At 37.3% G+C, this 23269-nt stretch overlaps 1 protein-coding gene across 3 annotated transcripts; it reads right to left on the bottom strand.

The window, feature by feature from the left end:
- Nucleotides 1–21599, bottom strand: phka1b (phosphorylase kinase, alpha 1b (muscle)). 3 transcript variants are annotated; one of them, XM_049466453.1, is made up of 32 exons: nt 21382–21557; nt 20296–20454; nt 19861–19908; nt 19027–19195; nt 18773–18855; nt 18575–18655; nt 17354–17452; nt 16828–16974; nt 15858–15911; nt 15640–15762; nt 15435–15530; nt 15169–15276; nt 14807–14885; nt 13092–13226; nt 12901–13010; nt 12078–12222; nt 11907–11985; nt 11747–11817; nt 10033–10194; nt 9833–9903; nt 9583–9728; nt 9313–9466; nt 7997–8076; nt 7820–7898; nt 6764–6893; nt 6520–6621; nt 5593–5708; nt 5464–5508; nt 5047–5208; nt 4905–4958; nt 2562–2762; nt 1–514 (listed from the first exon to the last, which is right to left on the bottom strand). In XM_049466453.1, the coding sequence occupies exons 1-32, from the start codon at nt 21457–21459 to the stop codon at nt 341–343; spliced, it is 3540 nt and encodes a 1179-aa protein (XP_049322410.1). In that variant the 5' UTR covers nt 21460–21557; the 3' UTR covers nt 1–340. The 3 variants fall into 3 exon arrangements, with proteins under 3 accessions (XP_049322410.1, XP_049322411.1, XP_049322412.1); XM_049466455.1 differs by lacking the exons at nt 1–514; nt 2562–2762; nt 4905–4958 and having other exon boundaries at nt 5084–5200; nt 21382–21599; XM_049466454.1 differs by lacking the exons at nt 19027–19195; nt 19861–19908; nt 20296–20454; nt 21382–21557 and having other exon boundaries at nt 18575–18694; nt 18773–18851.
- Nucleotides 21600–23269: the final 1670 nt, after the last annotated feature.

Raw genomic sequence — 23269 nt, 5'->3', positions numbered from 1 at the left:
GTGTGTATGTGTTTTATTACACATTGAATCATGCTGGCTGTTGTGTAAATAACATACTTATTTAGAGACTGATGGTTCTTCTTGATAGGCTTCTTATTGAGCACTTTACATTAAACCAGTCATTAGTCATCAGTGTTAATGCTAATTGGAAAGAACAGCAATCAAAAAATGTCAAGCATCTGTATTTAAGAACTACATTACCTCCTCACCGTTGGTTTGAAGGTTCGTGAATTAATCTGGCACTTTCATTATTCAGCAACTTTATAATATTTTGTTACTGCAGTCTCAGCCCCTTACTTTTGCAAGCATAAACAGTTTAATTCAGCTCAAACTTCGTGCCTTACTGAAGAGCACAAGCCCCACTTGGCAGGAAATCATCAACGTACGTGGCTACAGCTTTAGACAGGTAGGTCAAGGTCCCAAACAGGCCGCTGGGCGCACAGTCGTACAGTAACCTGCAGATGCCGTTGGACTGATCTTTCTCCAGGAGACTGTCATCTGCACCGAGGTCTTTCTGCAATAGTGGAGACGGAGACTGTTAGAGATATGTGGTTCAAAATACCAACCAAAACAACAATCACAACCCTGAAAGTAGGGGCCAAAATTCTTTGAGAGCAATTCAATAGAAAAAACACATTTGTATCTTTAAATAACCATTTGTGTAAATGGCATACAGTATGTGTGTGTTAAGTTCAGATAGTTTAGTACTAAACATTGCTATCTACAAAAAAACACTTTGGGTGCCATTGTTGATGCAGACCTTTATGGAAATTGCAGCTTTTCTAAAAGAAATTTCATAATTTTCCAGAAGAAACCTGTATAGGTGATATCCTCTTTGGTGATGGGAAGATGGTATGGGATGTTTCAATAATACACAAGAGGAAGTACTAAACAGTGAGGTACTGGCATAAGAAACCACAGAATCTATTAATCTAACCAGCACAGCGTGATCTATCCATTATCAAACATCAGCTATTAACTCATCTTGAAAAACAGCATCTCCAGTTAGGCATTATTGCTAATCCACCATTATGTTCTTCATAATAAAACCCCCAAGGTAAATGATAAAAGATAAAGATGTATGCTAAAATCGGTGAGCGTATTAATTAAAATAATAAATAAACATACTTTTTGTAATCTATTCAGACTATTTTATTTGAACAAGATATGGTCAGAGATCTCATTTTAAAGCATTTTAAGCTTGACTGGTATATTTTATAAATACAAAGCAACACATTAAAAATTGCACATTCAGCTATTAAAATACTCTAAGAAATATTTGAGTAATCTAGAATCTCCTGCAAATATCCTCTGGCATGTGTGAGCGTCTTCTATAATAATTTGTCATGTTTAGGTGAATAAAGGTACAGCTATAATAAACTGGTACTTGATGATAAATGCTATTAATTTACCTAACAGCAGTAATATTTACAGATGGTTACATGGTTACATTTTCATTTGACCTTGTTACAAAGTCTCTTCTCCAGGGAACTATATTCTAATTATTCTGCTTCTGACTGTCTTGCTCCCTGCGAGCCTCATGATTTTGCTGAGTCACATATATTCCGTTTTAAATGATCTGATATAACATGAATTAATTGTAATTTTACAGAGTGCAGATAATCCAGAGCGGCACATACGGTATAGCTGCTGAACCTATTAGAAATATATCTAGTCTAATTATGATCTCAGGTATTTTCATTTAAGCACTGAAGTAGGCTCATATCATTCTCCTTTATAAAGAGAAGATTATAACTAAATGAGCAATTATGGACCAACCTTTAATCCATCCTGCCCTCATAATATTTCAGAAATGATGATGAACAGTCAGTTTTGGTGGACTATCTATACAACATACAATGGTAATACTTTACAATAAGGGTACATTAATTAACACTACTTACAACAGAATGTCTTAACTAATTATTAATTGACACTAATTAAGATGTTAATAATCACTGCTATTTTTTATAACTAATGTCTTAATTACATTATATTTAATAATGATTAATAACGTCTTAACAGGTGTCAATTAATAATTCGCTAAAACATTCCTTTTTTACATTTAACAATGTTTATTAATGTCATAAGGACTGTGAATTGATATACCCTTATTGTAAAGCGTTACCAAAGACACTTCTTGCTACTTATTCTAATCAACCTGTCAAAAACATTATTTGTTTTTAGCAAATCTATGCTATGTTAGCTCTGCCCATCAAGCATGAAATTGCATTAAAAAGACATCTCTAAGAATGAGATATGTGGATGTAGAATATATGATTTCCACAGTAATAAATTATGTTCTGCAAGGATCCTTTCCAAGATCAAAGCTACAAAGACAGCCTGTTTTAAATTTAATGTTTTGGGAATGTCATAAAACCCATACATTTACATATATCAATGTATTCAGCCTACTGCAGTTTAGTTCATCCCTTTGATGATGGGCTCCTATGAATGTTTCAGCAGTTTCTGGACTGAACTAGACAGAGAACAGAGATCAGGACAGATCACCTTTATTGGTTGCAGACTTTGGAACAGAGCTAAATTATATTGAGACTTACCTGGTCTTCGCAGAAGAGGTCGCTGGCCATTTGTACAATTCTGTCCACTTGAATGATTTCCCCAACACTCTGGATGTCCACCTCGGCCAGCATGGTGAGTACGAGAATGGTCTCCACCAGCAGCTGCCTGTACTCCGGCTGTGGAATACGATTCAGGACCGTTTCCACATGCACTGCAAACTTGATCTCACCTGGAGTCATCTGATCAGGACATTAAAAACAACATAATTCATTTATTTGTCTAATAGACCTGTTTTTATAGAATATAGAACACAATTATACATTATGCTGTATCTAATTGGGCCTACACAACAGGAAATACCAGATATCCCAAGCTGCAAAAATATGTATTTCAGGGAGGTATCTGCTAAATTTTTAAATCTTTATTTTCACTCTGAAAAACATTGAGTGTGACCCTCATTTACAATGTTGCAGAGCATTTACATGATCTAAAAAAAATATTTAAAAAGAAATTAGAAATAAAATGAAACAAAATTGAAGAAATACTCATTTTAAATCAACATTTAATATATGAATAAAATATATATGTAAAATAGAAAAATCTAAAAGACCATGAAAAAACAAATTGACACATAAAAGTAAGTAATTTATCAAATATAAAATAAAAGATAAAGATAATAGTAAAAGTTAAGTAAAATAATAAAAATGATAAGAAATGATAAAATGAATAATAATGAATTAAGAACATAATAAAACATTAGAATAAAAAATTAAAAGTAATAATAAATAAATAAATAAATATTAAAATAAAATGAAAAAGTAAAAATAATGATAAGAGAAAGATAAACTAATAAAAAAAACTCATTTAAAACAGTCACAGGCTTTCTGGTGGTGTTTAGAAACTAAAAGCTTAAAATGATTCAGTGATCCCAGCGAGCTGAGCTTTAACGTTTCCTGTAGTAAATTCCAGCTCGCTGGTGCTGCTCTGTAGCTAAAAGCAGATTTTCCCATTTCACTAAAAACTCTTGGTACCTGAGAGGCATTTCTAGCACAGGAAAACGGGCCAAAGAAACTAAAAGTGGAGAGAGTGCCCATTTCTAGCTCAGAAAAACGAGGCAAAAGAGTCTAAAAGCGGAGAGAGTGCGCATTTATAGCGCAGAAAAACGGGACAAAAGAGTCTAAAAGTGGAGAGAGTGCGCATTTCTAGCGCAGAAAAACGGGACAAAAGAGTCTAAAAGCGGAGAGAGTGCGCATTTCTAGCGCAGAAAAACGGGCCAAAGAGTCTAAAAGCGGAGAGGGTGCGCATTTCTAGCGCAGAAAAACGGGCCAAAGAAACTAAAAGCGGAGAGAGTGCCCATTTCTAGCTCAGAAAAACGAGGCAAAAGAGTCTAAAAGCGGAGAGGGTGTGCATTTCTAGCGCAGAAAAACGGGCCAAAGAGTCTAAAAGCGGAGAGAGTGCGCATTTCTAGCGCAGAAAAATGGGACAAAAGAGTCTAAAAGCGGAGAGAGTGCGCATTTCTAGCGCAGGAAAACGGGCCAAAGAAACTAAAAGCGGAGAGAGTGCCCATTTCTAGCTCAGAAAAACGAGGCAAAAGAGTCTAAAAGCGGAGAGAGTGCGCATTTCTAGCGCGGAAAAACTGGCCAAAGAGTCTAAAAGCGGAGAGAGTGCGCATTTCTAGCGCAGAAAAACGGGCCAAAGAGTCTAAAAGCGGAGAGGGTGCGCATTTCTAGCGCAGAAAAACGGGGCAAAAGAGTCTAAAAGCGGAGAGAGTGCGCATTTCTAGCGCAGAAAAACAGGCCAAAGAGTCTAAAAGCGGAGAGAGTGCGCATTTCTAGCGCAGAAAAACGGGGCAAAAGAGTCTAAAAGCGGAGAGAGTGCGCATTTCTAGCGCAGAAAAACGGGCCAAAGAAACTAAAAGCGGAGAGGGTCAAATCTATTTGAAAAATCTTAGTTTACACAACACTGTCAAAGATAAAGACAGTTAGTCAAGTAAAATGGTGTGTAAATGAAATAATCAGGAAAAAATATTTTTTTGTATTATTTATAGTGGTATATTTCATTATTTGTTTTATTACAGAGTCGTTGGCCCGTGACTTCAAATATATTTCTCCTTCTGGCCCCCAACAAAAAAAGTTTGGACACCCCTGTTCTATGGCATGTGCTCAGAACATACGTTACACTGTGAAACGAGGAGTGTTAAATAGTTACATTCTCTGACAATGAGGATGTTGACCAGTGTTCAACCTCACTCACTAAATAACACCACACACCATATATGTCCCCTGTAGCAACACTCCTTGATCAATTTACGTACTCCTGCCCCATGACTTTTGGCATGTCAGTTAAAAAAAAGGATTAATACACTGCGGGTCTTGCATTACCTCCTTTGTAGTTGATGATGGAAGCACACATCCCTCAATAGAGAGACCATGACACTACAAAATAAAATAAAAAAAATAGGATTTTAGAGTTTTTTAGAGCATCACAGAATTCATATTTATACTGTGACCTGTTTGCACTGACCTTCTGCAGAATCTTCCATACTTTTTGGTAGAAACCAACAGGCACTTTGTTCAGAGCTCCATCCAGACGTCTGCGCCGAAGCCACTGGCCTTGTCTCCTGTCACGCACCATTGTAGCTCCTGCTGAACCTTGAAATGACTCAATGGATGGAAGTCTGTACCGCTGAAAACAACGAGAAGTTCTCCATCATCAACCTTTTTTTTTTAAGGGTTTCATGGCAAAAAGTGCCCAAAGAATAATTAGCTAGGTTCTTTGAAGTGATTTTGAAGTGCTTTATTGCACAGTAAACACACAGCAGGGTTTAATACATCCTCACAGCATTGCTTTGGGTCATACTGGGCTTAAATGAGCACTGTTAATTCTCTACACTCACTTTTGCTGTGAAAGTATTTGCCTTTGATTCCATACGCTACTCACCCCTGCCTCAATAATGTCAAGATCCAAGGAATGCACTGATAAGGGCTGGAAATATAAAATGAGAGATTAGCCAGAAGCCAGTTTTCTCAGAGATCAGACAGAGGGAGTTTAAATCGCACATTGACTCACCAGCTTTACGTCATGCTTCGGCTTACTGCCACTTTTTATCTGATCTTTAGCAGAACCAGATTTGCTCTTGTCATGAATAGAGATGACTGGAGTCACGGCGTTTCCAGTTGAGCGCACTGACGCACAAGAAAAGCAGAAATGGACAATATCAATAAAAGAACATAAACAAAAAAACTGATGCAGGATCAGCTTACTGACCCAAATTCTCAATTACATAAAGACAACATTATGTCACATTAAACCTTTTAAAAACCTGCAGTTTCCTCCTTCAAAAGAAAATTAAGCATAACTGAAAAAAGCTGTAAAATTGACCAATTGCAAAACCTCCAAACTGTTTCCTTACATGATATTTTTAAACCTGCAAAATGCACTGTATGTACACCCAACTCACTACCGAAAGCCCTTTGAGCTCAAGTCTAAACTGCTTAAGTAGCAAAATGCATTGTTCATTGTTGGAGTAACTGTAATCTGTACTGTCGAGGAAAGGTTAGATTTGGGATCTTAGATAGACAGACATATAAATGGATGGATTGATGGATGGGTTGCAGTAGCCCAATGTACAGGACCTGTTACAAGGACCATTAGATCCATCATTATAAAAGCAGAGCTGTCAAAATGTCCTTTCCCCTTTGGAGTGATGTGGGGAGAGAGCACCATCTACCCACCCAGAGAGAGCAAGGCCAATTGATGGCAAGCTACATGAACAGGATTCGAACCGGAGATCTCCTAATCATAGTGGCAGCACTTAGCCCACTGAAAAACTCAGAGCCCCCAATAATTTATAGTTTAATCCTAACCCAAATTAAGTGACTTGTAGTGCAAAGAAATGCAAAACATTAGAGAGCATTAGAGAAGAAATGATGCATGTGACTTACTTATGGGGCGTTAATATGTGATAGAATTCAGTGACTCAATAAATAAACTCACCGCTTCTCTGAACTCCAAACTCTTTGCCGCTGAGGATGTGGAGCAGAAGGTTGTTGAGCTCAAATGGACTCAGGTTCATCAGACTCTCTGTGGCTTCCTCGCCTCAGATCAGAATAAAACAAAAATAAAACAGATAAAACAGCACAGTATTTCTACCAGCATTTCATCCCACCAGAACTCTATTTATTCTATTGCATGTGTTTTTCATCACTAATAGAAACAAACTTTTTTAGAATGGACATACCTGAACAGTTGAGGGACTGCGCCAGTTCAGTGACCATGACCTGGAGGATGAGGCCGATGCGGATGCGGAACATTTCGCTGAACAGGTTTGGTTGTGTGCGGATGCTCATGGCCAAAAAGACCATTATCTCCTGCCAATCACACAGAAGAGTCTCAGAGCAAATACACATGATACTATTGTGCACACCTGACTGAATTATAGTAAAGTTACGTTTGCAATGTAGCATTTACACATTTATAAACATTTCTATTTTTCATTCTATAATGAAATTCAATTTAAAAGCCCCTCAACAACTAGATTTCATTTCAAGTTCTCAGCATACATCCATTGGAAAAAAGTTTCTGAAGGCAAGTTACATTTAAGGCATTTAGCAGACACATTTATCCAGAGCGACATTTATCCAGAGTAACAGTGCTTCGTTCTTAACTAGTAAAATATTTGTAGCTAATTTGTAGAGGCTTAAATCAAAAAGATACATCAAGCTTAGATACTGCTAAATACAAGTTAATGTGGATACCTAGAAGATACGTGATAATTTAGAGACGATGGGACTCAGTGACAGAGAAAGCCTGGATATTTGTCTTCCATGGGTCTTGAAGGGTGGGAAGCTGAAAGAGCTCTTGGTATAGATCTGGTTTTGGCCATTGACGCTTTGTAGACCAGCGTCAATTCAGAGGACTGAGTCATTTGCAGGGGCCTGATGGTGTGTAAAAGAAGACCAGCCAGAAGGGAGTTGCAGTATTCAATTCTAGCACCTGGGTAGTTTTCCTGGTGAGAAACTTTTTAATTCTCCTAATGTTGTAATGGAGAAATCTGCATCACTATAGTTCACCTTGAGAAGCTTTTTGGGTAAATACTATGAATGTGCTAAAGTGCAACATTTAGGCTACTTAAGAGAATGTATAACATATTTCATATACATATAATCTGACACATTTAGCTTAATTCCATGGATGTTGCTACATTGCAGTCTTTAGTTTTATTTTCCAATGTAAAAAATTAAAACAGGAAGAACAACCTTCAAGGAACTTATGTGATCATGTGATCAAGTCTGACCTGAGTGAGGATAGCAATAGTGAGGTTGTTCTCGCTTGCTTCATCAATAAGCCTCGCCAGCTTGTCTGGTGGAAGGGGACTATATAGAAGCAAGAATGTATTAATTGTAAATGGTTATATGGTGTATTGTATTGTGTACAGTACCAGTGTGTATAGGTTTGTATGCTCTAAACCTACGCTGATATAGTTCTCTCTCGTGGTTCAGGAGGAAGACCCACTGTTAGGTGCTTCTGGTGAGCAAGTAGATCTGTACAAGCCTGATGTTCCAAAAAAAAAAAAAAAACAATTGTTATCAATCTCAATCTACAAAGTATACAGTATCATTTTTTTTAAATCAGCAAATACTGTAGCTCATTCAGTAACTACTATTAAATTATTCAGTAACTACTATACATTATTTTGTAATGAATCCAGTAACTTCTATAGATCATTTAGTACCTAGTATAAATCGTTGTAAATCATTTAAAATCCTCTATAGATAAATCAGAATCTATAATATCATTCAGTAACTGGTGTAAACCATTCAGTAACTGCTGTAAATCATTCCGTAACTACTGAAGACCATTCAGTAACTAGAATATATCATGGTAAATCATTCAGTAACTACTATACATGATTCAGAATCTATAATATCATTTAATAACTGATGTGAGCCATTTAGTAACTGGTATAAATTCTTGTAAATCATTCAGTAACTACGATAGATCATTCAGAATCTATAATATCATTCAGTATCTGGTGTAAACCATTCAGTAATGCTGTAGATCATTTAGTAACTGCTGTAAATAATTCAGTAACTAGTATAAATCATTGTAAATCATTTAGTATCTACTATAGATAAATCAGAATCTACAATTTCATCCAGTAACTGCTGCAGATCAATCAGTAACTGCTGCAGATCAATCAGTAACTGCTGTAGATCATTCAGTAACTGATGTAGATCATTCAGTAACTACTATAGACCATTTAGTATCTAGTATAAAACATTTAGTAACTATTGTAAATAATTCAGAATTTATTATAGATCATTTTGTAACTGTATATCAACTACTGTATATCATATTGTAGCTACTATAGATCATTTAGTAACTACTACACATCATTTAGTAACTAAAAATCATTCGGTAACTACTATTGCTCATTTAGGAACTAAATGGAACCGCTTCTTTTAGAGCTGCTGCTGATGCAGCACTACCGAGCAGCATCACAGCGCGCTTAAAGGAAAGGGCAGCGACTCAGTTCCAGTACATCAGCTCACAGACGCCCTGTGCTGCAGACATCACCGTTTAGTGATGTGGGGAGAGAGCGCCATCTACCCACCTGGAGGGAGCAGGGCCAATTTTGCTCTCTCTGAGCGCCGGCAGCTTGCCGGAGCGGGGGTTTAAACCTGTGACCTCCCGCGCATAGTGGCAGCGCTTTAGACCGCTGGACCACTCAGTGCCCTCATTCAGCATTTCTGTGTTAAAAACTGTGATTGCATCTGTGTTATTTACCTCATCCAGCTCTTCCACTTTGCGGTGAAGCATGCCACACACCATACGGATGAGACCCCAGTGCCTCAGTCTGCCTGCCTTCTCATACAGCTCACTCAGAAGTCTCTTCACCTCCCAGCCTTTCCCATGTAACCTGGTGTCCCAGTCCATGCCTCTGATAACACAACATCCTCCAATACATTTAAACTAATTTTAACCTGCCAAACATCAGCACTAGATTGTGTGATGAAATCTTATTCCACTTTCCACAGAGGCTTCATGGATTCTTACTTGTCTTTATAAAAGATGTAGAGGATATCAGCCTGATCCTGTAGGCTTCGGCTTTGTTTCAGCATCTGCACCAGCGCTGGATAGTCAATCCCTCCGTTCACGTTCCGGGGCAGGTTCATTGAAGGAGTGTCTCCATTCTGAGGGCTCTAATAAGAGGGGAGAAACAATTTAGGACAGCATGAGATAATCAGCTTAGTTGGCAGGTATTTTAGAGATTAAAGATATATTTTTATTTATTATTTTCACTGACCTGGCTTTCATCCAGGTGGAGGATGGGAGGTGGTTCGTGGAACAGTTTAATGGGGAGATACATGTGCACATCTATGTATGAACAGAAAGTATAAAATAAAAAAGCAAATAAAAATAAAAAATATATATACAAGCACTCAGCAGCTTCATGGTACTAAATCAGCGTCAGTCAGGTAGAACACAGTATTGACTGGAACTCACTGTGTATATCCAGAACTCTTGCTTTATGCACCAGAGACACCATCTCTCGAGTCTTTTTTGCAGCAGCCCTGAAGCGGTTGAGTCCTCCTTTAATGGTGCTGATGGGAGTATGCTGGGGAACTGCAAACAGCTGGTCCAGATACTCCGCCAGATAGTCTACCTCTGTAAAAACACACCAGTGCAACATATAAACACAACGATTAGCAGAAAAGGCGTGCCTCAGGATTAGCAGAATTATTGAACAGTGATCTTAAATTTAAATACATAAACTTTAATAACATTTCTATATATATACTGTTACAAATTGTTTTTATTTTACAGGGTAATTTCAACAGTACAGTACTGTTTCAATCAAATATAGAGCACTGCAGTGAATACAGTAAGAGGTTCCTAATTACAGTAACTAATTGCAAATAACAATGGGAATTGCTGAGAGATCAGCTGCTTAGTGAGGGACACTGTAGTGTAAAAAAAGCTGTACTGTCTTACTTTTCGCACCAAATGTTATTTTTGTTCAAAAACAGTTTAGCATTTATATTTACGTTTCTGAAGCTTCTGAAGTTATTCTTCTTAGTAAATGTCAACATTTCCTATAGGTTTCATTTGCATAATGGGCAAATCCCCCCAACCCTCACCCACCATCAGTGTGTAGTCTTGCCTCACGAGGGCTACCTTCCGTTTGGGTATTCAGTTTCATTTCACATAATGGTTAACTGTCTGACCAGTTATAGGCAGGGTTATAGGCAATAAGTGCAAGTAACCATTTCCTGCAAACTCTGTGCTGGATTAAAGTTCCCAAATGATGGGAACATAAGGTGTCAGAGAGGAACATTTATGGGACACAATGTGTCCCAGCTGTTGAGCTCTATTGAACATATATTTGGCAGCAATATAGGGTTAACTCTACTTATGTGCAGTGAGTTATTGATTGGATTGTAGGAGTGAGGTGTTTTTTTTACAGCAAGAATTTTAGCACATCACTTTTCCAGCTATTCTATGCAAAGACTTAAGTGCAGTGTATTATACAGTATGTGTACTGTAAAATAAAAATAAAAGGCTAGCGAAACTGCTGCCAGTTTAATCATTTAATTTTACAGGATTTTTTTTTTTACATTTTTACACTTGTTTACAATTAAACAAATTAGGACATATTAGACCCTGACGCCGGCCTGCAAAGCCAAAAACGGACCAGCTCTTTCCTACTTGATGGCAATGGTCAAAGCCAGATCTGTACCAAGAGCTCGTAGAGCTTCCAGTAAGGCTTGTCTCAACCCACCATCACTCAAAATAGACAGAAAACAAACATCCTGACTCTTCTCTGTCCTAGGGGACCAAAGTGGTGGAACGAACTTCCACTTGTGGTCTTCAAACAGTGATAGACAACTTAACTTTTAAAGAGTTCCTAAACTAATCTTAAAAATAATCTTCTAGGGTTCTAAACATTATCAATGCTTTGTGTATCTCTTGTTCCTAGTCTCTACAAACTAGCTATGGATATTTTGAAGTAAACAATGAAACAATGTTGTAAGTCGCTCTGGATAAGGGCGTTTGCTAAATACTGTAAATGTAATTCATTGTGTAGTTATAGTGTTGGATGAGACTGTAGGACTGCTGGATGGATGGGAGCTTTAAGGTAGAAGGCTGGGCCACCCTTTATTAATGATAGACAGAGAGGTGGTGGGTGTGAACTTTGAGAATAATAAAGTTGTCTCACCACAGTCCATAAACATGAGGTGAGCACAGCAGGAAGTGTCCAGGAATGATGACAGTTTCCCAGTCTTCACCCTGAAAGTATGAAGCAGATTTGCAGATTTAGTTTTTTCTTCAGTTCTTCAGTTTAGTTACTTCAGTCAAGCAACAGTCTGAGATACTACCTTGCTCCTGCGTAGTAGCCATCTTGTAGCTTTTTCAGTGTAGCCAGTATGGCAGGGTCAATTTCTTTGTTATCATCAGCTGCAGAATTACCAAAGACAAAAAACAGTCTGTCAGAGTAGCCAGGATTTTTTCAGTGGTGTCTATACGTGTGGTATAGTGTGAATACTCACTCAGCATGCTCTGTGAGATTGGGAAAGTCACAGTAGGCCTGCCAGTCATTCTCCAGCGTGAGGACAGGTAGGAGATGTCAATACGGAGCATCTCCACAATCATCTTATTATCCAGGGCCAGGTAAAAGCGCTTGGGGTCTATGAACTGAACACAAGAGATACAAAAATAAGTGAAGCCGGACCACATCAAATAAACAATTACTATTTGCAGAGGTAGGAAAGGTAATCTTAAAACATACTTAAGTTTAGAAGTAATAAAAAAACTCATAAACCTGCAGGAAACTTGAATGTCTTAAAGGAGAACTCCTGTGTAAAGTAGACATTTGTTGTAGTAAAACCTGATAAAAAGTACTTATCTTTAGTAAATAGCACACCTCTGTTCTCCCACAGCGTTCTGAGATCCAGAAAGTTTAACAGTTTGTCCAAACACCCTTCAGACTGGGTGACACGGGGCATAATTTGCCCTGATAAATTGCTTTTTTTCACCATTATTCAGGCTCAAAGTAGCTCCACACCTCCTTGCTAGAATCCAGAGAGCCCTGGCATTTAAAACGAGGCATGAATAGCTATAAATATACATAATAAATATATATGTCTATGTTATTTTTAGTCTGAAGAGTGTTTGGACAAACTGTTAAAATTTCTGAATCTCGAAATGCTGTGGGAGAACAGAGGTGTGCTATTCATCAAAGGTAAGTACTTTTTAGCATGTTTTACTACACCAAGTCCATTTTACACCAGAGTTCCCTTTTAAGTATCAAGATAATACCTACACTGTAACAAATCTGGTGCTAAAAATCATTCTTCCTCTTTTTTTACTCACTTGAGGGGTAAAAGAAAAGATGGTGTTCCTTATGATGTAGAGTTTGGACGTCCCCAGCACGCCAATGTGCCGATAAGGCCTCCCAGTCAGGCCTAGCCTTTGATTTCGTCCTTTTAAGAGACCAAAGACCAACTTTAGCCACATTGGAAAATTATACACATTTGTTTCAAAGCCCCTGTGTTTTGACCTACCTAGTCTGGCGTATATGTGACTAAGGACTCTAGATGGCTGGACTCTAATAGGATGGATGTCCTCCAGGGTTTCTGAATCAATGCCATGCTTCTGCAGGAGCTGTTTGATTTCGTCCGTCTCCGCCAAGATAGACACTAAAAACAAGAATGCGTGTGATGTGACACTGTAAAATACTGTAAAATACTGTAATTCATTTTTCTGTATTTATCGATTCCACCATATGTTTACCATATACCATAATATACCATGCCTTTGTCAGTGTTGCGTGAACGAGTTTAAAAGAACGCGTTCATTGAACGTGTTTATTTTTCCGTGAACTTTGAACTGCAAGCAACACATTTTTTAATAAAGAACTTGAATGTGAATTAGTTCACAGTATGTGTCATGAACGACAGACATCACTGTAAATGAACGTTGGCTAGTTAATAACATACTAGCAACGACGCGGAGAGCGCGGAGCAACGATGCCGAGAGCGCGGAGCGTGAGGGCGAGAGAGAGAGAGAAAGAGAGAGGAGCAACGATGCAGAGAGCACAGAGCAAGGACGCGGAGAGCGTGGAGCGCGAGGGGAGAGAGAGAGAGAGAGAGAGAGAGAGGAGCAACGACGTGGAGAGCGCGGAGCAACGACGCAGAGAGCGTGGAGAGCGAGGGGAGAGAGAGAGAGGGAGAGAGAGAGAGAGAGAGAGAGAAAGAGAGAGGAGCAACGGCGCGGAGAGCACGGAGCAACGACGCGGAGAGCGTGTAGCGCGAGGGGAGAGAGAGAGAGAGAGAGAGAGGAGCAACGACGCGGAGAGCGCTGAGCGCAAGGGTGAGAGAGAGAGGGAGAGAGAGAGAGACACCAATGACGGGAGTGAAAAAAATGGCTAGTGGAAGTGATGGTAAGAAACCCACAATTGCAGTGTCATGAGCAAATGTTTACAATGAGCAGTTTCAAAGAACGTATAGTGATTTCTAGCTTGTAGTGTGAAAAAAAGTATTTATTTGAATATCTCACGAAAAAAGTAAAATGAACTGAACTTTGAACTAGTTCAGAAAAGCTGTGAACTGGCAAAACACTGGCCTTTGTAGTGTGTGCAGCATATCATTTTGCGATGTCTTGTTAACAATTGTACAGACATCTCTGGAAAAGATGTGGTCTTGAAGGAGCATATGCTGCGCCAAGATCTCAATGTACTTTTCTGCACTAATGCTCCCATCACAGACGTGTGCCTGACTTGTTGCTGAAAACAGCCCAGATACAAATTGTATTTTCTTTGGTATAGAGCACATGGTGTTCACTTCTTTCAAAAAAAAAAGATCTGAAACACTGCTTTGTCTGACCCCAATACATGTTTCCACTGTGTGATGGTGCATTCCAGATACAGATAATTAGAAAATGTTTCTAGACATGGTGTTTTCTCTTTTAAGTGGCATTTGTGAATGTGATGCCATCTGAGGAATTGGAGATGATGGGTGTTCAGCTTTTTCCAGCTTCTACTCTTGCCCTTTACGCACGAAAATTACTATTCCTATTTTTTTTATTGTTAAAGTAGTAGTAGTAGTAATAAAATGTTATTTTCCTTCCAAAATCATAAAAAAACTGGAACAGTTTTTTTTTGACATACTGTTTTTTAAGACTGTAAAACTGAATTAAAAAATAGAGCAAATACACAGCTAATAATATGCATTCAGAAATGACATAACATTGTTATAACAAAATACTGCATTAGACATACCCTGAACCACAACATCAGGCTTGGGTATGGTAGAGAGGCGTCTGTTGAGGGGATCAATCTCTCCAGGGGCTAAAAATCCCTAAAAGATCAATGGAAATAAAGAAAGCCTTTCAGTAAACACAGACAAAGAAAATGTTTTTTTCTTTTTTTCTTCTTTCCTTTTTTCTTTATATGCTAGTGAATGGGTCTAGAGTAGTTAAAAGGAAAGCCTGGCCATTTTTTAGAGAAAAGTCCATTGATGGTGTTCCTACATAAATCAATAGAGATGGAGTAAATTTGTTCACATTTGTTGCAAAAAGTGTCAGATATTTGTATTGTGGAGTATAAAGCACTACGGGACACGCGATCGATTGTTACAGTACCTCTGCCAACAAGTTACCCAATATGTACAGAGACTGGCCCCATTTCAGTGGGCACTTGCCTAATGGCACTCGTTCCACAGTGTGGGGATTGTTATATTCTTCATCCACCTTAAAATAGAACACACAGGGTCAGAGTTCAGGGACTTGTGACATAAACCAGTGATCTTCAACTTTAGGACTGTTTATCTAATACACAGTTTAAGGTCATATGCTCCTTTATTTGAGCTTCCCAAAAACCAGTTGGATCATGTCTGATAGTTACTCACCTTATCTGGAGGAACGCTGTAAAGCTCAGGAACGAGGCGCAGTCCATCTTTACCTTTGATCAGGATGGAATCTAAAGCATTTCTGTATTCGTGTACCTGTAGTTTACATCAGACAACATCAAATGTTATCTTTTTTTATATTTAGATACATGCCATATATGTTTTTTTAATGATGTTATATAATTCACTGTGATAAATTCCACACCTGTTCAGGGCTCTTGATGAAAATTCCATCCAGTATAAGATAAGTCCAAAACAGTGGCCATTCACACTCAATGTTCTCAAAGAGCTGCAGCTCTGAAGACTCGTAATATATGCGATTCGGGTCCTGAGTACAAAAACAGAGGAAAAACCTAATTAACCCTTTTAATTTAAACAAATTAGGCCTAAAATACATCACCCATCACTGATCACTGTTTTTACCTCTTTAGGGGTTCTGTGGCCGTCTCTGAGGAAACGACAGCATCCATATCTTCCCTGTGAAAGAGTGTGAAAGGGGTTAATACATTAAAGGGCAGATAATCCACTGACTTTTATGTATAACATATGTTTGGGTTTACGGTATTACCAAAAACATATTTACTGTAAAATGAAACAGGCTGGTTTGGTCACTGATTAATTGAAATAAATTTTTATTTTAAAGAGTTAAGTTTGGACTAAAATGTTCTGGGGGGGAAAATAAGTCCCTCCCCTCAGATCTCTGACTTTCTGAAAAAAGCTGCAGTGATTCATTTGTTTCCAAACTGGAAAAGCATATTAATCATTTCCACAACTCCAATGACTCAGAAGTTCTTCAAACTCCAATTTCCCAAAAGTTGTTATTTGGAACCTTTCAACAAATAACAAACAAATAACCATATATCAGGTATTTCTCCAATTTGGGAGAAATATTGTATTCTTTCTTTCTTTTTCTACACATGTTTTTCATTGAAAAACTGAAATATGCTTTATTTAGATTGATGTTTCTCCATTTAGGACAATAGAAAATTGCTGATGACATACGAGGTGATATACGGTTAATCATAAGAGCCGTTCATTTGTGGTTCATTTAAGTCTTTAAATCTGGACCTTAAATCCAAATTCTTCAGTCAGGTACATCAGTTCTTCCCATAATATCTACTGATTACAAAATTAAGGATTTTTACATGTGCATATAGTATAAATACCTATAGGATTTATTTTCATTTGATACTATATGTTAACCATATATTTTAGAGAATCTCATACATAAAGCTATATTACATTTGATGACCAAGGTTCTATAGCACCTTTATATTTACAAGTGTAGTACATCACTATTTCAATAATCAAACCACATAAACCTTTCTTTTAGCACAAATGTGGAAAATATATGTTTAAATAGTGCACAACCTGCTCTTTTTGAAGCGATCACCTGCAGTCTTGAGATGATCTCCTCCTTTGTAATGTTTACAATGTCAATATCCTCGACTGCAAAAGCAGGGTATGAGATGATGGACAGAACCCCAGCGTCCACCTCTTTGGATGTGGAGGCCCTGGGCAGCATGGAACTGAGGATAGACTGTTGAGGGCAGACAGTGAGACAGGCAATAAGATGCTAAGCTATTAAATGAATGAAGGCATTAACCTAAATGGTAAGGAGCAGTAAATCACACTAAAGCTAAACAGCCTGGTCCCTCCTTCTCCATTAGCTGTATAATGTAGTAAAAGACAAAGCTCTTACTTGGCAATGCTCTTACTTGGCAATTTTTTTTTAATTTTATTTCTGTTTTTATGTTGGGATTCTTATTTTAATATGTTATTTAAGTGATTTCTTTTACCTAATTTTTGGTTGTATGCATGTGTAGTTATTAGACATTTTGTGTACAGCACTTTGGGCAGTGGAAGCTGTGTAAAGAGTGCTTTATAAATAAAGCTTACTTACTTACTTACTTACTTACTTGGCAATGCTGAATATCGTCTGATAAAGCGTGAACGACAGACTCGGGGCCTCCTTTGGCACCAAAGAGGTTCAGTCCATCCAGCGCCTCCAGAGCCGCCTGAGTAGCCCAGAGCAACACATCAGCAAAACTTCAAACATCTGCTTTTAAAAGATTGGACACATAGTTCATGTTAATATTTTTTTATTAATGTAAAATAGGGAAGGGATCAGGGGGAGGGGTCACCACTGAGGGCTTTGGTAAGGATTCGAATTTGTACTTTTAATTCTTTTATCCGTAAGTTTAAGGAATATTATACTCTGTAAATTCTGTTTAACCTATTATTTCAAAATATTTTTAAATTATAAAATAATAATAATTATAATATTATAATATATAATTATTAAATTATATATATATATATTATAAATTATTATTATTATTTTAAAAATTATGTAAAAAGAAATATTTATTTTTATATGTAGACTGACAATATATCTTAAGAGGCTTTATTTTATATTTTATTATTTTTTCAAATGATTTAAAAAAATATATATACGGTACTTCAGTATTTACAGACATTTACAGTAATCAATAATAAAATAAAATAATAACTTTAGTGCTGTACAAAGCTTTGAATGCTACACTGGCATGGGATAGAATTATGGGAAACATGTGTAAGCTGTAAGGTATTATCTTTTGAGTGAGGTTGACACTGGTCAGCATGCTCATGGCAAGGCAACATGATTTATGGGAATTTGAGTGGATTTTGACATTCCATTTCTGAAACTCTAACTTAATAGTCCTTGATCCATGGTGTCACCTATGTATACTCATTGAAAAACGTTATAGAGGCTTATATTATCACCCACAGTGGACAGTGCAGTAGGTTATAATGTTTGTGACTGTCAATTCTTTCCAGATAATCTACAATTTGTTATAATAATGAAAAAAAAATCATACGTTAAAATTCCAGTTTTATTATATGTTGATGTTTAAACATGACCAGCACTATATGCTAATCATTTTGCAAATGTATATATATATATAACAAATTGCAAACAGATTTAAAAAATTGCATTTTAGCCTTTTATTTGTATTTATTTTATTTATTGTCTGTTGTCTATGTCTATCTAATACCTGTTTTATAATACCTGTTATAATTACATTAAAATTGAATTGAATTGAAGACATACAGTACAGATGAACAGACATACAGTATTGATGATATAATTGTCTTACCTTTGCCATTCCAATAGAGCTGACATTGATTTCAGGGATGCCTTGATTTGTCTTGTCTCCTCGTTCCCACATTCCAAAATCCTGAACACCATCCCAAAGAAAACCCACTGAGGCTTAGGCCTATGGTCACACAGGTGACACACAGAAAAATAAGAAGTCCATCAAATCCAGTGTATCTGTGCTTTAATGGAAACTTACCGCTAGTTTGTATGCTGACTCAATGTAGAACATAAGATTCTGGATAATGTCCACTTCATCACGTGTGTGCACAATATGCAGCCCTGTGAATATGATGAAAATGATAATTAGAATTATTATTATTAGATTATCTTATTCATTTGTTTTACATTTCTTTTATTAAGCAGTATTTACACTAATATCGATACTACGATAAACCTGCTTATTATGATAATGACCATAATAACTGATGCACTGATGAGGGCTGCACTGACCTGAAGCCGTCATTTGAGCCAGAAAGAGCAGGAACACAGATGTGGCGTCCACCTGTAGATGACCCCACTGGTCATCACCTACCACAGTAGCACAGGTACCTGTGTGGTATTTGGCATGCAGACAGTCTCTGGTGCTCCTGCTGTATTTGAATTTCTCAACTTTGTCCAGCTGAACACACACAGGAGAAAGTGTTTATGTGTACACTGTTAAAAATGCAGGGATTGCCAGTAAAAAGTGTTTTTTTTTTAAAGTAAAAAACATTTCCTGGTGCTCTGGAGCCAGAAATGTAATGTTTTCATTTTGTCCATTCGTTTTCTTGACTATACATGTATATTTTATATTAAATTACAGGAAAGTTGACAAACAATTCTTTTTTGCAGTTTGTTTTGTTTAAAGTGCCAGCTAAACCTGTTCAAAACAGATAATTCATGTATTCCACTGAACATATTTTTTGTTATTAAATCAACATATTTCAATAAACAGTGTATTCTTATTATTTTAAGGTGATTTACATTACGTTTTGGGAAAGCTTGTAAGGTGTTTATATTTACTAGCTAGATTAGTAGCTATGCTAGCAATCACCATTCGTGCATAAATGAAAACACAAAAAAATAATTAATTCTGTCAAATAATAATAAATTCTGTCAAACTGGTGAAGATGATGGCTGCCAAGCTGCACTACAAAATATTACACATAATGTATGCCAAATAATATATTAAATGCTAGTTTATGGTCATATATTTTTTTACAATTTTACAAAAACTTCATATATGTCATATGATATGATTTCCTATTTGCACATATATTTGTGCAAGGGGAAACAAGTTCATACCTGCCTCGTCATACACTGCAGCAACGCCCGCATGAGTTTCACCACACTCTGGAGAGAGAGAGAGAGAGAGAGAGAGAGAGAGAGAGAGAGAGAGCAGTCAGCCTTTATTTTGACCTTCTGCTCTCACCAACTGCTGTAACCAATAAGAAACATGAGCCGAATAGTTTTGCCCTCTGGCATTTCTGCTTGCACGTTGACACTCTCTCTCACAAACACACATTTTAAATTGTACATATTGCACATTTTTACATTTTACATTTATACTCATTAATGCTTAATCAGAAGAATATTTTATTTCATTTAAACTGATTTATATATTATGAAAAATATAATAATTCAAATATCAGGCATAAAATCAGTCGAATACACAAGAGAGTTCTGGGTGTGATGTACAGAATATAGCGGTGCATGATAGCTGTGCATGATGGTTCATACCTGTTCCAGCTCGTACGCTTTGGCCTTGTCCTCGTCGCGGTCAGCGTTTTTCCTGTAGGCCAGACTCAGACCCCACACAGACAGGATGCAGTATACATTATCTCTGACCCAGGCGTGAGGGGCATCCTCACTGCCTGGTATTAACCCTGTCACTGGATCCTAATAAATAATCCAGAGATAAAGAGAAAGCAATGAGTTATATAATATAAAGATCTTATATCATAAACTGTTTTATGTGTACTCATATTCATCTTCATCATCTTATACGGTGATCTAAAGCTATACCATGTGACAGTGTGTGTGCAAAAATAGAAGATACAATATTTCTATGTGTTTGACACATAGAAGACAGTACATGACAATGGGACACATCTTCAGCAGGCATGTCATCGATGTAATGGCTATATTATAGTTGTGCAAAAAAGTATATGGACAGTTTTACAGTTTTTATAATATTGACAGTAAGGTACAGCACCTCACTTGATCTGAAATTTAGCAGCCAAAATCTGACTGAATTTGTATAATCAAATTTAGTTCTATTGGCAGACATGCAGTATATGCAGTACAGGATATGCTCTTGTTATAACAGTGCTTCCACCATGTTTGACAGCTGATTTAAAACAAATCATATTATAAACTCTTCCTTTTATTTTACTTGCCTTCATTTGTTTAAAGAATCTTAATCCAGAGCTGGGTGAGCATTTTAGGTAGTTTTTTTGGGGCATATATCCAAAAAAGGATTAGGTCTAGTCTTGGACTTTTTAAATGGACATTTCCCACTTAAATTTAGATTAGATTTAATACCTGTCTGGGAAACTAATCTATAAGCCTAATCTGGCTTGATTGCAGATGTTAAGAATGTAAAGGTATTTTTCTATACAAATCAAATTATGTTAACCAATCTGTTAAAAACTATACTTGAAATCCATGGTGGTCATTTTAAAACACACATTGTTTTACTGTACAAATACTTTCTCTGATATGACAGTATACAGATACACATTCATTTAAATACCGTATAACAAGTCACACAGCACATGCAGCACAGCATCAACACAACATTACCTAGCTTCTATAGGGTCTTACCTGGTGACACAGGATGGTTTTTTGAACCATTCGTGCATAATTGTCGAGTTTGACTCCTGAATTGCTGCGACTTCTCATGGTGTTTAGCTCTGAGACCCTGCTAACATTCTCTGTAAGAGGCTTCTCAGCACCTAAACCTAAGCTATCTCTTACCAGGCATGTGAGACTAGCAAATGTCAAAGTCTCTGTGAGGGGACACCCTGTCCGCCTGTAGGCCTATCTGTTACACCCCATAACCGGCTGAGAAAACCACAAACACTCCTCAGCTGAAGAAACCTGGGAAGTAACAATCTCTAATAAGCTCTAAAATGGGATGAAACAATCTGAAAGGAGAATTATGACCTCTGGGTTTAAATCATAACATGTTGTTTAAACATAAAATGTTGACTATGTTTGGCCTCCAACCAATAATACCTTACGATGTTAATAATCCAAAGCTATTCATTTGTCATCAGTACCTGACATCACTTATACTCTGACAGGGATAATTGTACTGCATTAAACAATACCTAAATACTAAATACTGTAATAATGTTACCAGAATAATGGGAGAATTGTATAAGGATGGCAAGACAAGACTCCACATCATCTGTCAAACATGGTGGAGGCAGTGTCATGGCCTGGGTGTGTGGGGTTGATAATGAAACTGATCAAACTAAATGCTGCTAAATAAAGTCTGTTTGGACACCTGGAAGACTGGGGCTAAAAATGTAAAATTTAGTGTTGACTAATTTGACTTGTTTTTTTTATTCTGCAAATACTTTTCTGCTGTACCCTTAAAAACGTAGCACTGAGTATGTAGATTATGATTGTGAGTATAATTCTGCCCCGTCCAATCTAAGACAAAAAAGTACCATTGTAAGTGAGGGAAAATGATAATTTAATCATTATATATATATGTATATATATATATATGTATATATATATATACATATATATATATATACATATATATATATATAGTGCCTCCAAGTAGTATTCAACCCCCTGCACGTTTTGTAGGTTTACACATTTGGAGTTAACTTGGCATTGTGACATTTGGACTGTAGATCAGCCTGGACATGTGAAATGCACTGCAGCAAAAAAGAATGCTATTTTTTTGTTTATTGTTTTTTTAAATTGTGAAAAGTTTATTCAGCAGGTCAATTATTATTCAACCCCTCAAACCACCAGAATTCTGTTTAGTTCCCTCAAGTATTAAGAAGTAATTGAGGCATAAAGAACAATGAGCTTCACATGTTTGGATTAATTATCTGTTTTTCCCGCCTTTTCTGACTATTTAAGCCCCTCCCCAAACTTGTGAACAGCACTCATACATGGTCAACATGGAAAAGACTAAGAGCATTCCAAGGCCATCAGAGACAAAATCGTGGAGGGTCACAAGGCTGGCAAGGGGTACAAAACCCTGTCCAAAGATTTAGGCCTACCTGTCTCCACTATTGGGAGCATAATCCGGAAGTGAAAGGCTTATGGAACTACTGTAAACCTTCCACTGCCTGGACAGCCTTTCAGAGTATCCTCCCGTGCCAAGGCCAGGCTTGTCCGAACAGTCAAGTCTGACCTAAGGACAACAAGAAGGGACCCCCGGGAAGATCTCATGGCCGTGGGGACATTGGTTTTAGTCAATACCATAAGTAACGTATTGCACTGCAATGGTCTCCGTTTCAGGCGAGCCTGGAAGGTAACTTTACTTTCAAAGCGCCATTTCAAGGCTCGTCTACAGTTTGCTTATGATCACTTGGAGGACTCTGAGGCAGACTGGTTCAAGGTTCTCCGGTCTGATGAGACCAAGATCGAGGTCTTTGGTGCCAACCACACCCATGACGTTTGGCGACAAGATGGCACTCTATACGAGCCCAAGAATACCATCCCTACAGTCAAGCATGGT

This window comes from Astyanax mexicanus, chromosome 17, assembly GCF_023375975.1.
Source record: "Astyanax mexicanus isolate ESR-SI-001 chromosome 17, AstMex3_surface, whole genome shotgun sequence".
Lineage (NCBI taxonomy): Eukaryota > Metazoa > Chordata > Actinopteri > Characiformes > Acestrorhamphidae > Astyanax > Astyanax mexicanus.
This window is presented reverse-complemented; position numbering and strand designations above follow the sequence as displayed.

Bases quoted from the DNA above. Each gene is read 5' to 3' on its own strand.
- phka1b (XM_049466453.1), bottom strand. From the start codon at position 21,459: ATGAGAAGTCGCAGCAATTCAGGAGTCAAACTCGACAATTATGCACGA. The intron at 20,455-21,381 runs GTAAGACCCTAT...ATTATTTATTAG, and splicing joins AAACCATCCTGTGTCACCAG to GATCCAGTGACAGGGTTAAT. The intron at 6,622-6,763 runs GTATGTCCATTC...TTCTGATCTGAG, and splicing joins GCAGTCCCTCAACTGTTCAG to GCGAGGAAGCCACAGAGAGT.